This window comes from Pavona decussata, unplaced genomic scaffold (assembly GCF_977016875.1).
Source record: "Pavona decussata unplaced genomic scaffold, jaPavDecu1.1 SCAFFOLD_92, whole genome shotgun sequence".
NCBI classification, from domain to species: domain Eukaryota; kingdom Metazoa; phylum Cnidaria; class Anthozoa; order Scleractinia; family Agariciidae; genus Pavona; species Pavona decussata.
Genome location: NW_028145509.1, coordinates 3,450,001 through 3,467,428, shown reverse-complemented (window position 1 = coordinate 3,467,428; position 17,428 = coordinate 3,450,001). Strand labels below are relative to the sequence as shown.

General features: G+C 37.4%; 1 protein-coding gene across 5 annotated transcripts; it reads left to right on the top strand.

Annotated features, from left to right (window-relative positions):
- The first annotated feature begins 582 nt into the window (after positions 1-582).
- On the top strand, positions 583-16,295 carry LOC146473913 (uncharacterized). 5 transcript variants are annotated; one of them, XM_085117951.1, is made up of 10 exons: positions 583-739; positions 1,564-1,641; positions 5,423-5,512; positions 6,596-6,673; positions 7,317-7,427; positions 8,765-8,821; positions 9,664-9,907; positions 10,879-10,935; positions 12,593-12,688; positions 13,361-16,295. In XM_085117951.1, the coding sequence occupies exons 2-10, from the start codon at positions 1,579-1,581 to the stop codon at positions 13,612-13,614; spliced, it is 1,050 nt and encodes a 349-aa protein (XP_084974077.1). In that variant the 5' UTR covers positions 583-739; positions 1,564-1,578; the 3' UTR covers positions 13,615-16,295. The 5 variants fall into 5 exon arrangements, with proteins under 5 accessions (XP_084974077.1, XP_084974079.1, XP_084974076.1 ...); XM_085117950.1 differs by lacking the exon at positions 583-739 and adding an exon at positions 902-1,055; XM_085117953.1 differs by lacking the exon at positions 5,423-5,512.
- The last annotated feature ends 1,133 nt before the right edge of the window (positions 16,296-17,428 follow it).

The window sequence follows — 17,428 nt, the reverse complement described above, 5'->3', positions numbered from 1 at the left end:
TGAACAAGGAGCCTAGGGTTCAGGGGTTCGGATACCGTACAAGCCCGAGGATCTTTCTTCTATTTTATCTTTCATCCGCAGTTCAAATATATGTTTCATAATTGCTGTAACTTTGATTTCTCTAAAAGTGACAAAAGCCACAATACCGTAGCTGTGTAAGGACTGTTCATCTACCAGTCAGTTGGTTTCTGTTAAACACCTCTGCGTCCAAGTAATGGTGAGTTCATCTATCAGTCAGTTGGTTTCTGTTAAACACCACTGCATCCAACTGAATGGTGAATTCTCCTGATGCCACATTCTAAAACTTCTGTTTTTAACTTACGTCTGAAAAAAAGACACTCCTGCGTGGTTAAAGTATTTAAAAGCAAACTGAAAACTGCTCTAATCGATTACAATCGATAATCACAACGTCGTTTGATCATCAATTATCAATCGCAATCAGTGAAATTGATATTAAGTGCTATCGAATTAAATCGATTTTCATTGATCATCGGTTTTATCTCGCACTAATCCTAATCGTGACCCTAACAATTGGGATGCGCACTGATTGCGTGACTGAAAGTCGTGCAGGAAGTCACGCTCATATCGCTTGGGTCACACGCAGTTGTTGCTGGGAAACAAAATGGCGCAGTTTCTTGACAGAATTGAGTGGTGCGAACTTTAACCTTCGGATACCTCGAGGATTGCAGTCATGAAAATAAAACGAAACCGTACATGGCAAGCCAAACATTCATGAAAGGTGAGTGGGAAATTTACTAATTCAAAAGGATTCGCTTTTTCGCTTTAATTTGCCAGAGGTCGAGTGTTTAATACACGCAAGTCTGATTCATATCCTGTTCATTTCCGAATTTTTTTCTGTGGTTCAGTTGCTTTGACCTCGATCTTTTCACGCTAGTTTGAGTGTAGGTATTTTGTTTTAGCCATAACCGCTACTGTTGTTCAAAAATTGTGTAACCGTGATATAGCATGTAGAGAACTTGTGTCCAAACTTCACCTCAAAGACAGTGTTCTCCGCCCGCGCCAACTCGACGCAAATCGCAATGTCATATTGTAAGGTACGAACTTTGAATTATAGAGGGTTTTTATATTCTAGCGATTGAAGCGAAAGCGTGCTTAATAGTTCTTCGATAACGTTGGCAAATAACAAATAATCTTTAGAAAACAATTTATAAGTGACAGCCAAATGGCTGACCTAGAAAACAAGCTGAAGAAATTAAACTTTTTGTCGTATGATCGAAAGACCATATAAGCTTAATTTTGCAAGGTGATAGGCTGCGCTTTGCTCACAGATTTTCTTACGTGCATCCATAAACAAAAAGCGTGACGTTACAGGACGCAGTCAGTCATGTTTCGATTATATTTTATATATATACATGTATGTACACAAGGATAGTGACTGGTCAAATTCATAAAGCCGTCAACAACATCGCGCGTAAGGTCAATCGGGTGACGTGGTCAAATATTCATGTACCGGATAAAAAACTCCCGTGTTAGTTCAGAGATCTAGTTTTCGAAAAATCTTTCTTTAACATCTGTGCTTCATTCTATGTTTACAAACTTCAGGTGCTGAAGACAGCTATGGCGGGTGATGGCGCGAAATATTATGAAGACTACATACTGAGGAAAGAAGGCCGTAGCAAGGTACCGAATCTTTTTTAGTGAGCTTTATATATATAAGCTTACCTTTACACTTTAGTCACAAGGTCTAACAAATAAGATTGTTTTTCCTAGCTCAAGATCTTAAGGGAATCCTAGGTTCATTTCATCTCTGTTTATATATCGAAGCAGTCTCGAAAATTTAATTAACCCCACATCTGCGGCAGCTATTTAATCTTAGATGCGTTGCGATTAACTGAAACAGTTTGAACTGTTTTAAGACCCAAATTATTCAATATATCAGTAATGATTAGAACGATTTTCACATGCACTTGGTCAGTTTAATTTGTAGCAAGCAATTTTCGATTTGTAATCAAAACCTCAAGCCTTCGGGAAGTAGAACGGGAAGGAAGTCGTCTCATCGCTTCAGTTTATATTGAGATCATATCTGTCGGACCTTAATTGTCAGGTGTAAATGAGTTGACTCAAGCTCATCACTACGTAACATTGAATATGTATGGCGTATCTTTATAAATTTAGTTATTTGGCTGCGAGGAGAGATAATCAAGCTACATAATTTTTCATAAAAATGAAAAATGAACTTTTTTTGTACTTCCGTGAGTGAATGGGAAAAATAATCTTTGTACCAGCCGGCTGCTGTGCATTGAGTGTCATGGTTTATTAATTAATCATGCATTTCTCATCCTTTCTGCTTAACACAAGCCAATAACTAGAAATCGATATCAAATTCGAAACCATCCATGCTACCCCAAGTTCCCCTAACAAAATGATCAGAAAAAGGAAATATTTCGCCAAGTAAAACCAATATGGCATTGTAATGAATACTACAATACACTTCAAAACCATTAACACATGCTTCTGAAATTATAATGATAACATGGATGTATGTTTAACTAAAAGGGAGCAGACTGTCACCTATTTTTAGCGTCGCTTGGAAATTATAGCCAAAAAAAACATGTTTGTATCGTGGGAAACATTAAAATAAGGTGCAGTTTAGTTTAGTTAGCAAATACCCTGTTAGACTACACAGAAACTAGTATTAGTAATTAATTATCTAAGTTATTAGTATGGGTAATAAATCAAATGTTGACAAGTGAAATTAGGGAAATAATAATTTCATGTGTGTTATGCTAAAATTCTAATAATTTCCCTCGCTTGATTAGGCTTGGGAAATTATTAGAATTTTGACAAAATGCAAGTGAAATTATTTCCTAATTTTACGTTTATAACATCTGATTACCCTTTAACATCATGGGTAACAAATAACACTCACAATCGTGAGTTTTTGGCTTGTTTATTGTATCGAAAAACGTTGCCATAGTAATCAATCACGTGCCAAAATTAAGGAGTTATTTATCAGCCATGATATTATTATCTTGGCAGTGGATGGTTGGGATGTAAAAAGATTGCAACTTGAAAAGATTAATAATAATAATAATAACAATTATAATAATAATAATAATAAAAATAAATGGATAGTAAATAGTTTTATAATTTAATTACTAGGATCTTTATGACTAGGAGTTGGGATTTTAATTGTGAGGACTTTGGTCGTTGCATTGATTGGCTACGGCCAGCCGCCTAATCATTGTTTAGGATATCTGGGGCGCTTTCCATTCGACCAAAAATTCCGGAATGAAATTTCGAGTATTCCATGTGACGAATGGAACAGTATTTTCCGGTTGGTTTCAACCAAGCCGTCCCAGTCCATCACGTACCAATGTTCGCGCGAAAATACAAAATAAACAGGGGGATCAAAAAATGGCGGACTCTTTTATTTACTATTTTACTTGCTTTAGAGTTGCTTGACGACTATGAAGTTGAAATAAGCGAAGTATTGGACGAGGAGGACGACATAACGCTGTTCAGTGTGGGTAGCTCCTACATGCGTAGGAATTTACAGTCAACCCAGGTCACGCGTGAACGATATTTTTGAAATTTGAACGGAGTTTTGAAAATCGTCAACGAGATTGCAGAGTTCCCGTATAAATTTCCCTAGCTTATTGACGGTATAAATTAAGCTATGAATTTTTCTTTACAATGCAAAATTGAATATTTCAAGAATAACAATTGTTTCCCAAGTATTTTGAATCTTTTTTTCAGCTAATGCATCTTTTGGATGATTTCCAGAGAAATGTCCAACATTCCATTCACAAGTCGGACATTACAAAGAGAAATTTGAATGTTCATTTCATTCCTGGAAATACTGTTCACGCGTGACCTGGGTTGACTGTAAACCGAGTCCGCGACTACTTTGAGGGCACGATACCTCTCTATTTTCCTCGATTTCCGGGCTCTGAGAAACTGGGCGTGAGCAGGAATGGTCGAATGGAACGGAATTTTCCGGTTATTCCGATTTTCCGGAATTTTAGGCCAACCTCGCGAGGTACACCCAAAATTTCGGAATGAAATTCCGGAAAATGTCTGTTCCATTCGCTCCCAAACCCGGAATTTCCGGAATTTTTGGTCGAATGGAAAGCGCCCCTGGGCATCCAGAAGTTTTTACTGCCATTATAATAATAATACTGGTAATAATACTGGTGATAGTAGGAATTTGTAAGGCGCGTTTTCTATATAAATATTCAGATGTGCTTCACATGATCACAAGAGTTAAAAGCTAAAAACTGAGAAAACTTTTAATTAGTTAATAACCATAAACTAAAGTTTTAAAACTTATCAAACTGTTTCCTATGTAGATGAGTGATGTATATACTGTATTTATTTGATTTACTAATACCCACCTTCTAATGAGCACCCACCTCAAAATCACCTGAAAGCCCAAAAAGTTAATATTAATGCCCACCCTCGAATAAGCGGAAGAGTACCTTGTCAAATGTTTGAGCAGTTTTTACCAAAATGCAGAGAATTCTTTGTAGCAGTGCTTAGCCTGTTCCAGGCTCTGTAAGAGATGCGATGGAGCGAGAGCAAGTTGGGCAGGCCCTTGTCACATCTCTCGCAGAGCCTGGAACAGGCTAAGGAGTGTTCCTTTAAGAAAGCGCAAATTATGTACCAACTGTAAAGAATTCCAGATGATATTATTATGATCTCTTAGACAGCAAGCCAAAAGCATATTGATTCTTTTGATGCTGGTCATTCCATTTGTGAATCCAATATGCAAATTATCAACAAAGCATATTGCCATGGAAGCCAGCTCCAAACCTGACATGTCTGCATTGTGCCGCATCTAAAACGGTTGAAATACCTAAACACAAAGGCTCTTGGAAATCAAAATACGTTTCTCCAAAAATAAGAATTTGGTTAGAATTAAGGATGGTGCCTACTAATACCGAAGTATTTTTGTGCGGCTTATGAAGTCCTATGCGGGAAAAAACTGATCTTAGCAAGGCCTCTTGGAATCCAAAACGAAAATTGGGGGTAGCCACGCATTTTTCAGAGATAATTAAGAAATAATATCTTCAAAAAGTGCCAAAATATAAAGCAATGTATGGGATTTTTTTTTCCTAAATTGAAGTTTAATGTTCTCTGAAAAATGCATGGTTACCCTTAATTTTCCTTCGAGATACCAAAAGCACTTGCTAAGTTCTGCTTTCTCCGTATAGTTTTAAACTGCGCAAAATTATCCCTGTATTAGTAGGCACCACCCATATAGGAAACCCAAGTATCTCGAGATGCGCAGAACGTATGCGCAATAACAATAGTAGGCACCGTCCTTAAGAAAACCAAAGAAATGAAATGGGAAATGGGGACTTACTGGTAAGTTTCCATTTCTTAATAACAAATTTGATGCTTGAGCTCTGACTCAAGTCATTACTTGCTCTAGTCTTTCTCAATATTATTTCTTCAGCCTTTGGTGCACTTTGCAACATGGCCTTGTAGTCAGATGTTAGGACTGCCGTTGCAGATGCCATGTCTGCAAATGTCCAGGGAAAGTGAGGTAGAAAACCTGAATGCCAAACTTATGAACTGGACCCAGTTGTTGAAAGCCCAATTAAGCTAATCCTGGGTAATAGTGAATTAAGTTCAATTCAATTTAGTTTACAAATTACTAATCAATGAAGACTCCTCAAAAATATTTTTCTTCCTCAGATGTGAATTATATTTTAACTTTACCACGAGCTTATAAAATTAGCTTTTAAAAACATTTTTAATGCATGAGATTCATGAAAACTTTGGTTAATTTTTAATTGAGGTTTAGTGTTAATCAGTTTTCAAACAACTGGGCCCTGGTGTGTTGCCATAGCAATGAGCAGTTAAAAATAATTATTATTAAATAATCTTGAATAAGGATGAATGACAATGGCCCCTTAAAGTGAATTATGAAGGATCCTAAAAGAAAAAAAAAGAAGGAAAACTAAAAAGTAAAATACAATGAAATAATTAATTTAGAAATTAAAGCTAAATGGAAACATACAAAAATAAGACACATTTTTAGATTTAAAAGTATTATTAATCAATAATTTGATGGGCTTTGTTGAAACCTACATGTTAATTGAAAAGAAATAAAATTCAAATATTTGTCCCAAATTATAATAGTTCTACTAACTAGATATTGCCATTGTACAGACTTATGCCTATTTATTTATTTATTTATTTATTTTTAACTTATCTTGATTTTTTAGACTAATAAATTCATCTAATTTAGTTCATAATAATATTAGAAACAGAACTATGTTTCATACTTGATAATGGTCTGTGCCAAATTAGAGCTAAGCTGCAGCAAATTATTTGGAATCCACAGCCAAATTTCCACTCAATGTAGTTTTAGACCAAGTCCTTAATTGGTTTGTTTTTTATGGAACAGCACTGCAAGTGCCCTTTTAGCCTTGAAAAAATGTTCAAAGAAGCTCTATTTTGTCACTGGTCATTTGGGAGAGGGATAAGTATTTTTTTTAGATGGTCCAGCACGTACAGTGCTTAAGGGCCATCTTGCTGAAAGTTTGTGATAAATTGCCTATATCTTGAGCTAAGGAAATTATTATTGCACAAACTTAACCATTTTTGTGTTACTGTTTTTCAGTGGATACAGTATTGGGTTGTTATCAGAGGAGTATGGATGCTGTTTTACAGGGATAAAGCAACTAATAACAGGGATAATGTAAGTTTTTATAAATGCATTTGCACCTCTACAGACATCTGCTGAGCATAAGCTGTGGTGATGAAACCTTTCAGTTTTAGGGTAAATTATGACAAGGGTCAAGGCTCTAAAACTCCTAGGAAATGAAATGACAAAATACTGTTGCATGAAACTGCAGTTACAGAAAAACGTTACATAAGGATGGCAAGTCTTAGTCAAATTCAGTTACATTGACTTGAAGTGGTGATTTAGTCTTGAAATCAGAATTGAACATCCAAATGACTCTGCGAGCTCTATGAAAAGACTATGATAATTGAAAGAAACATTAATGTTACTGTAGTTTTGTACGGCTCAAGCCATAGTAGAGCTCATATGGAATAATACAGGTTTCAATGCCGAGCCCTTCAAATAAGGCACCATTGAAATGTTTTTTGAAAAATTATATTGTATTTTGTTAGTTAGTTAGTTAGTTACATGTAGTTAGTTGTGTCCCAGTTTTTAGCTGTATTTTAGTTTTATTTTAATACATGTACAGAGGACCCTCCTGAAAACCACTGTCAGGTGATTGGAGGTCTCCTCTTAAAATATTGTTTATAATAAATTATTATTATTATTATTATTATTCTGTGTATTATTCTTTGTGTAAAAATGTTATATGTTGCAGTTCAGAGGATCCATTGAGTTGTCTTCAAGCACCAAGTGTAATATAGCGAGGAGAGGAACCTACAGCTTTCCTTTTTACCTAAATACGGAACGAGGAACTCACCTGTTTAAGGTAAAAAAAAAAAAAAAGAAAAAAAAGATGTGAGACCTCCACATCACCTGTGCTGATGGAAGGTCATCAACATAGGACAGTAAAAATTACCAGTAACTTTGGTCATTTGGTGGAAGGCACAATTTAACAGAAGAGATCTTAACACAATCATTTATAGGCTTGAGTTATGTGACTGTCTTAAACAAAAGCATTGCTAGCAGTGTTTTAATTGACACTAATAAATTTGTGCATTAGTGTTGCCTTACTCCGTGCTTGACCTTAGTGGTGGTCCACTAGTGCAGGACTAAGTAAGCTGCTGTTCACCGTCCCCCATTTTTCCATGGGATTTTCGAAACTCATACACTTTGATTGAACTGCCGCCATCTTGGTTGGTAACAGTGAGTGCAACCTGAACTACCAATGGGGCCCCTAGTTAACATACATTGTGTGATGGAGCACGCCTCTCTCTTCCCCATTCCCACCAACCTTGGTGGTTTAGACACTCCTCTGGTTGCACTCACCATTAGAAACCAAGATGGCCACATTTTTTTGATCACCCATAAGGGGAGGTTTTGGAAAGAGAAGTTAAGGAAAAAAATTACAGATATTTCTATTGATTGCAAAAGAGGAAGCAAAAAGAAAGAAAGAAAGAAAGATCTAAGAGTGAGTTTTATCGCTTTTTGCAACAAATTATAACCATCATTATTATCCTTTTGGCTAGGAAATTGTACACCGCACTACCCCAGGGACTAGTTAGTGAAAAAGTTAAGTTCGAGCACTGCTTACTGCTCAAACTGCTTACATTGTGCATTAACAACTTGTGGCAATGATAGATGTTTTTTTTTTTTCAGTCAGTAACACATGTAGTTGAACCTTATGACCTTCCGATTACTAGTTGCACTGTCACTGAGGCACAGGAGACTCGTGGGAGCTAAGCCTTTAAACTAGGTTCAGTATGCAGTTTTTTTGTCACAAGAACCTAGTTTAATGGCCTAGATCCCGCAAGTCTACTGTAGATCAGTGGTAGCTAGAGCATCTTACCTAGTAATTGCAAGGTCATAGGTTCAACCCCTGATGGAAGAACTCCGATATTCTTTTTCCAAGTATGATTAGGCCACTGACTGAAAACATCATCTATTAATTAACTCGTGGCACTGAAGTTATGGCATAATGTTTGCTTTTCTTGCTGTACATGTAGTGATGGACACATTATACCATTCCATTCATTGAGTGTCCACTTGATATTTATTCTGATGTGATCTAGGTCACTTGTCACACATTTGATGTCGGAGTACAGCTCATACACTGTAGATATCGATTTGCTGATGTTGCTGTTTTTTTCTGTCTTCCTCATCTAGTGTGAAACTAACTTAAAACGCCATCAATGGATGTATCTCATAGATCTGGCATCAAAGGTACGTTTTGGCAAAATGTGACTTAATCTGGAGGGAGATGCAGCCAACATACCTCTCGCCACACACTGCTGGTCAACTGCAGGTGTCTGATTCCAAGATAATGTTAGGAGTAGGTTTTGTAGGGTTCCCCTACCCAGATACCCCTGGTGTACCCTACTAAACTCGGCCCAATAGCTGTTTGTATCTTAGCTCCTGAGCCTCACCGTAGGCATGCACATTCCTCATACTCTTTCTCTGAATTTGTTTATCTTTGTCCAATTTTAGTTTTTAAATGAAGCCTTTATTGTAAGTTTAAATTTTCAGTTGTTCGGTCCTTATAGAGTGCTAGTTGAACCCAAGGATAAGTTTCTCTTCAACTTTACACTCCCAGAGTCAGCCCCATTGTTTCTTGTGTTTAGCTGCATTTTTCTTGTTTGTTCTTAATTGTCCTCTTCACCAATAACGTGAGACGTCGTAAATGGTGCAGGTAGCGAAGGAGACTAGGTAGCGCTGGGCCTTGCTTATAAAATGCTCCCAGTGGGTTCATGCTAAAGAAACTAGATTAAGTTCTGCCACTGATCTGGGCCTTTAATTTATAGTGCAGATATTGTAGATGAAGAACCTCATTTTGTTGGATACTCTATTATTATTATTATTATTATTTTAAATTAAACTTTATTGAAATATTCGGAGTAAAATCGATATTATTATTATTATAAATATAATAATAATAATACAAAATAATAATAATAATAATAATAATAATAATAATAATAATAATAATAATAATAATAATAATAATAATAATAATAATACAATACCCCCCAAAAGCACCGTTGATTGTAATTGTTTTATTTTGGTAGGGTGTAGCTCCTATTCCTGCACCCCTTGCTGTTCCTAGCTCAACTGCACTCATCACAGAGGACCACCTAATCGCACAACACACTCCGCCAAATCACACAGAAACAGAAAAACCAGACTCAGAGCCAGATGAAGATGACCTCTCTTTACCACCTGGCGTGATTCTGGTCACGACACCCATAGATGACTTGTCACGCAATGAAGAAGCATCACCCGGTCACAATAATGTCACAGGTTCAACTTTAGGTAATTATATTTTCATTGTTTCCGAAGCCATGAGATGTTATTGTTCCGTTGGGCGAAAAAACAAACGCCAATATGGAAGGAGACTATGAATCGTATTTATTCAATTGCAATCGATCATCGACCATCGACCATGGATCAATTTAAACAATCAATTAGATCTAAAATACAAAGAATCTACGCTGGCGCTTGGGCTTATGGTCCCTTATAAACATTCAGAATGAAACAATATTAACAAAATACAAGGCCTTAAACTTTCTTATGTAGTTAACGTAATCCAATGAATGCGTACAACTCAAATGTACAATAATTCAACAACAGGCTAGCAACGGTTAGCTTGGCAAATTTCTTTTGACATCTGAAAACATCATGCTAAATACGCGTCTTTTAATTGCACGGCTCAAATTTGAAAATAGCGCTCTCAGTAACCCACTGAAACAAAGCGCGCATGGGTAATCAAACCAAGTGACTAAATGGAAGAGTGTACTGAGAAAGTGTTCAGCGGAATACTCATATCTTTTTTGTTTCAGAGATACTTGTTATATTTTCAGTTTCCTGGACATGGAAATTGTTTGAAGAGGCCGGGAAGGGGGAAGGGGGGAGGGATCTCAATTGATATTCCGTGGGCTGACGGGCAAGGATATTTTGTGGACCCTCACAATATAAATTATTGAGAAAGAGGGGACTCGAGGGTGGTGCCTCCTAATTTAGAACTATTTTTGCGCAGTTTATGAGTATGGGAAAAGCAGATCTTAGCTAGATCTTGGCAAGGGCTGCTGGAATCCAAAAAGAGAATCGGGAATAACCACGCATTTTCAGAGATAATTTAACAAGCAAGTCAGTGTTTCATCGTGTGTGTGAATTTTCATGTGGGTCAATTGAAGGTTAAGTAACCCGCAATTACAAATCATAGCGACAACGAATCTGAATGAAATCAGTCTTGGACTATGTATTTTGTTTAAACCATTTTTCAGATCCGTCATTCCTCAACAGAGCTGTGCTTGCAACAGGAATCTCTGGGACAACATGTGGTAATTAATTAAAAACTTACAGTAAACTTCTGTTGGAGTTGTAGTGGTGTCAGCACTTGGTTTCGATTGGCTGAGGATTGTTGCACATACCTAGTACCCTTTAGTTGTCATAGTGGGGTCTAGGGGGGTGTTCGGAGGTTAAAATGAGGGCGTTCATAGGGTTTGACTGATAGCTGAGAAATGGGCAAAAAACTGAATTGATAACTGAGATTCTAGCCTTCCACGCAGTCGTTTTTAGGGGCATTGTATTACTCTCTTTCCTAAAAGGGGAGTAATACATCATCATCATCATCATCATCATCATCATCATCATCATCATCATCATCATCATCATCATCATCATCCGTTGACCAAGCTACGATAATAAATTTAATAATAATAATAATAATAATAATAATAATAATAATAATCATAATCATAATCATAATCATAATCATAATCATAATCATAATCATAATAATAATAATAATAATAATAATAATAATAATAATAATAATAAATTTAAATTTATACCGCGCAGTTTCTATAAAAATATTCAACTGCGCCTTACAAAAAATATTAAATTATAAATAAAATAATTCATCAATAATGCAAATTAATTATAATATCTATAGTAACTAATTAAATGCCCTATTAAATAGGGCATCGATTTGAGTCGAGTCCGATGTTAAACAGTCCACATAACACAATCTTGCATGTAGCTGAGTAATTCTTTCTTGTTCTCTACACCTGTGTCCTTGATAGTGGTCCTACGCATGGTCTTGGTGGGTCGACCGGGATTGTGCTTGCCATGAGATGTCTCCTACGCAGTAGCTCTGCATGGCGGCGGCAGTGCCCATCAAGGGTCAGCCGTCGAGGCTTAATCTTCTCGCTCAGTAGGAGAGTGTTACCATAGAACCAAAATCGCAGAGTTGATGACCTGTTCTGGGTTGCTTTTGGCGCAGTTGCTCTTGAAGACACAACCGTTGCGTCAATTACACAGCTAACAGTCCCTTTATTGATAGCTGAGTGGATGAGCCCTTCCTTTCTTTCTCGCTCCTAGACCGCGCTCTGCTCGCTCCGCACCGCTTCCCGTTCTCTTTGCCCAATGCCCCACTTTGGGAGAAGGAAGATTAAGAGAGTGACGTGAGCTCGTCTAGACGAGAATAGACTCGCTCTTCCCATGCAGCTCCCCCTCCTTTTGCCTGCTCCAAGTTTCGGTTCTTTTGTTTACCCGCATGATAGCCCAGTACAGTAAGATGATCTTAAGCGCGCTTTCCCTTCTCCCCACAGTTCTCAGGCTATAAGGCCATGGTTTGTAAGGGTTACAGACTGTAGCTCTTTTAAGCTCTTAGGTTAGTGCTTCAAATTGTTTTTGTTGTCCAAGCAACCAATTCTGAAATTTCTTCAATCTCCCCCCCCCCCCTCTCCCATCTCCCAACCCCAAAATAAGCCCTTCCGAAACTTTGCGCCCAAAAAATCCCTTTGAATGAATTTAATTCCAGGGCGTTTATTCTTAATTTTATGGTTTTCAGAAAGGAAAGGAAAGCAATTTATTATTTTTGATCCTGGGAAAATAGGTATTATGTCTAAAGGTTCTTCGTTTGGCTTTATTGAAATAAAATTGCCACAAATTAAATTCTTCCTTTGAATGGCAGCTTATGTTTTCTCTTTTTAGTGATCCGCCAAGATCAAAGTTCATCTTATTCAGCACCAAAACATGCTGTAAAGACATCAATACCTAAACCAAGTCAAACATTTCAACACACAAGAGGTGAGTATGGGTAGATGCCTTAAATCCTGCGATCGGCCACATTTGCCGTGTTTTCGAGATTCCACTCTTCTCACTTTAGCCTGTACATTTCCCGGTATTCGCGTAACCTGTCCACTAATTTGAAAAAGAAGTGTTTTTTTTTTTAATTTTTTTTAATGGGGCCACAGAATCTATCACAACAATTAATGAAATGAAAGTGAACTGATTCAAACTGGAAGCAAATGTAACCAACAGGTTCCAACCGAATGCAGAATAACATACAGCGTGTCCCAGTAAGATTAAACACGTCGAAGCATCCAAAGTTTCTGTTTACAAAATTTTCAAATTTTCAAAAGTTTCCACTCTGGAGATTGTTTTCTGAATTTTTCGTTTGGAAGCTATAAACGGAACGTAAAAACGCAAAGAAAAGTTTCCGTCTTCAGTGTGTCACTTTTACAAAACTGAGCTCAGTGTACAAACCAAAGTTTGCGCAGTTTTTGAACCAAGAGATAGAAGTTTTCCTGTTCAAAAAACTTTCGCTTTCAACCTATTCGACTTTTGTGAGATAGAACTGTCTTTACTTTCATCACTTTTGGCGACTATTTCCTTACAATTTCAAGGTAATGCAAGCACTTGGTAATGCTTAAAAAGTACCATATATCACGCTTTACGATTGTTTTTTCTCCTTCTCAGGTGACTTGTCAATTAACCGGAAGTCAACTCCGTCTTTTCTTGCTGGTCTCAGTCCTCACTCTGCCAAGTCATGGGTTCGAGGCAGTCCGGAACGGCCTAGTAGTAGTCCCAGTCCCAGTCCCACTCTCGATTTGAAGTTTTCGGCCCGGCAGTTGGCGCCCGCGAGTACATCACAAAATAACGTCAGGTTTTCAAGACACATGGCCAGGTCAGCTCCTGATATCCAGATACTTTCAATGGAGGATCATATATAATGAGAAGAAAATTTAGTGTACTACCGTAAACTCCCGGATATGCCTCTTTGAGAAACAACCCTCCCCTTCCCCCTTCCCACGTCACGCTGTCCAAATCTCAGACGTTAACATTCTTCCGATAAAACCCCTCCTGTGTACAAACCAATGAAATGTTAGAGCCAGCTGTTTCATGTTGCTAACCTTGTGTTCCAAGCTTTGTACCTGCCTTTCGTTTTCAAGCCCAAACATTATTCCAAAATGGCTAGCATTTTAATATTCTTCTTTCCTCGCTTTTAAACTTAAAAATGGTAGCCATTTTGGAATAAGGTTTATTCTGAAACACAAAATGCGCCTCCCTGAGACCTGTGAACGATTGCACCTCCTGGGCGTTTGTGCGCCATTTTACGGTATTTATTGAAATTAAGGTAAATGTTATATTTTTCCACCCCTTTCTCTAACGTGGCTAAAGAAAGTGTCTTACTCCATCTCATCTTCCCCGTCCCCGCGTCCATTAATTACGTTACAGAATGAGTTGCCTTGTAAATATTAGTAGGGTGAGGAAAAAAAAATTTAGGCTTGTGTTGCATGAGCCAAAAACAACTGCCGCTTCCTCTCTCGTGTTGCTTATAGCTTTGTTGAATTTAATTTATTGCGGTTGCTTAAATATTTAATTTTTTAATAAAATAGGCAAATACGGTATGCCAAAGATTAAGAAATTGTTTACGGTTTAGCTTAGGAAGACAGGAAGCAGAGACAAATGAGAGACTGGAGAGAGTGAATAATGAGGAGCCCATGGAACGCTGGGAAGGGAGAGAAGCTCTTCCCGTCGACCCCCGCGCTACTTTTTCCGTTTCTGACTTTTTGCTCCTTTTTTTTTTGAGAGAGTCTCTGCGGAGGAGAGAGACTGTACCACTGTTGGGTTGAATGCTGTTAAATGTTGTATTTGTTTTTTTAAAATTAAGCCAAAGATTATTAAGTTATTTACGTTTAACCTGGAATAACAATCTTAAGACTCAGTACCTCTCATACGCCGTACCAAACTAGTACACATTCTCTCTAATGTTGTATTAAGTAAGTAAGTAAGTAAAGTAAGTAAGTTTATTAACGTGATTAAACACTTAGCTAACCAGCTACTTTACAGGAATAGTCACAAAATAAAATAATAATAATAATAATAATAAAAGGAAAAAGTAATGAAAATGATAAATGAAAATACTGAAAAAGATGAGAAAGATACTATTTACAATGTTTCTAAGATTATTGAATATATAGTATAAAATTGTATAAAATGTTTTGAAAATATTATGTATTATGCAACAATTTCTACCGCACCCTGAGGTTTTGCCTTGCCTAGTTGAAATCTGTCGGATAGGATTAACTGATTTAGATGCCGTCTTTCTGCCAAACAACTGCGTTCGTCTTGGTACGGTGCATGACAGGTATCGTGTCTGTACTGGGCCTTAGTTTCTAAGAGGAATTTTGTTGAAAAGAGACATGGGTTTTGGAGAGAGGAATCCTCACTTAAAACGGTTACTAAGTTGTTATTAAGAAGTTCTAAGGGAACTGGTCATAACAAGTTTGTTCGAAGAGGATCCACCTTGTCTGGGGTAGGGAGGTTATCGAATACACCACCTACCTCATGAATATTACCAACATAATTTATAGGCTTAAAAGTTTGAGTTGACACCGAAATATTCAGCTAGCAAGAGTCAGCATTGCTAGATAAAAAAAGTGAGGTTTGAATCTCATCGTGATTTTTTACTGCTGGATAGAGGTGTGGCTATGCAATAAGGACACCATCTTCTAAGTTTGAGGAAAGGGGGGGGGGGGGGGGGAGCACGCAGAGACCACCATCTATTTTGTGGTTTGGTGGGTCCTGTTCGAGTATAGTAGTTTTGATCACTTCCTTAAGACTTGCCTCTAAGGCAAGACTCGACTTTGATCAAACGTAAAACTAAGAAAAGGCCGTTTAAGACAAGGTTTTTACTTTAAGAGCTGAAAAATGATAATTTATTGTGGGTCTGTGAGTTATCTAAATCGTTTGTGGTTTACTAAAAAAAGTATGTGGAGTCTGGTCGGCGCTATTTGTCTTTGTTTCCTTTGAATGTGGCATCCGGAATTCAATGCACTCAATGGTTCCTAAAATTCGGAAAAAACTTGTTAACTTTCAGCTCTCAAAGCAAAAACCTTTTTCTAACTTTTTACCAGCGTTCTTTTTAATGGGATACTAGCAGCCTTGTCCAAGGGACTCGGCTCGCTGGATAGGCACGGTTAGGCCAAGGATAGTCACTCCTCAGCTAGTGACATATGTAATACTCTTAGCAAAAAAGCTTTGTATTGCATTTTTCAAATGTTAGAATGTTGAAGTTAAAAAGTTGAATTCTGTTAGAATCTTTTCGGTTGGAATGTTGTTTATGCATGGGTCTGTAGGACTAGTAGTTCGTAATTTTAAGTCGTACAACGTTTTTAGGTGCGAGGTTATGTAACGATATTCTACGTCACGCGCGGTGTTCGTGAAGAAATTCGATGTAGGAAATCTTTAGCTATGAGGATGTTAATATGTAAAAAACAAAAATGTTATTGTTGTTAATGCTTAAAGCATCGAGAATTGTATTCAGTAAAATGTTTCTTGGAGTCAAAATTTGAAGCCATTTCTTTTTACAGAAAAAGGCAGATAAATAAAGTGAATGACAGTGTTATAAGACGTAGCATTGATGGTTTCAGGGTAGGTGCCTGTTGGTGAAGGAACCTCACGGAACATGACATGCTCTCAATTTTTGTCGGCAAATTTCTAGAGCGGATAAGCGGATAACAGGGACATCGTGGAGGGGGTGAGGGGGAGGGGGGGGGGGCTGTGATCTCTTCTTTTTGTTTTTTTGTGTTTTTTTTTTGTGATGCCAATACAGTGGAACCCCGCGTCACGACCACCTCGTCAAGCCCCGTCTACACGAGCAATTTTTATGTGGCAACTGTATGTGGCAATTTTTATTTGCCCGTGTAGATGACTCGATAAATATTTGTTGTTAATTTGCGTCAGTAATAATTTCGCACAGCGGAGATGACCATGGATGCGCAAATGTTAGGGACTGTAGGGAGACTGGGTTCTACAGATGACATTGAAAAAATTGTCACATCTCGTCTACACGGACAATTTTTTTTTGTGGCAATTACACGCCAGCTTTTCAGCAAATGTAGTTGTCACATAAAAATTGGTCATTTCTCTTTATCTACACGGGCTAATAAAAATTGCCACATAAAAATTGCCACATAAAAATTGGTCATTTCCACATAAAATTGCCACATAAAAATTGGTCATTTCTCTTTATCTACACGGGCTAATAAAAATTGCCACATAAAAATTGCTCGTGTAGACGGGGCTTTATTACAACCACTTTTTGTGCCCCGAACGAATTGAAAGTCCAGCCATTTCCTTAGTTTTACAACCTCGTTAATCCGACAACCCCATTATTACGAACACATTTTTACGGTCCGAAGGTGGTCGTATTTATTATATTCGGCGTTCCATTGTACTACAAAGGCTGAGTGACCCATTTTGTTCGTCCGTTTCGATCCTTAGAGGGGCAGTGTCACCTATTTTAGTGCAACTTTGAATGCATGGCCAAAAAACATACTTCCGAATCGATGGAATAGTTGAAATTGTTTCATTTTTGTTAACAATAACCCCACCAGTGCACAGAAAGTTGTATTAGTTATGTTTGGCTACGGATGGCTAGGATTAAAATGGATTACAACCAATTTTTTCAAGTTCTTCTCGGGTGTTTTATAGAAGTCACTAAAAAGTAATTATAGTAAGGGGGTGTTTACATGTGAAAAC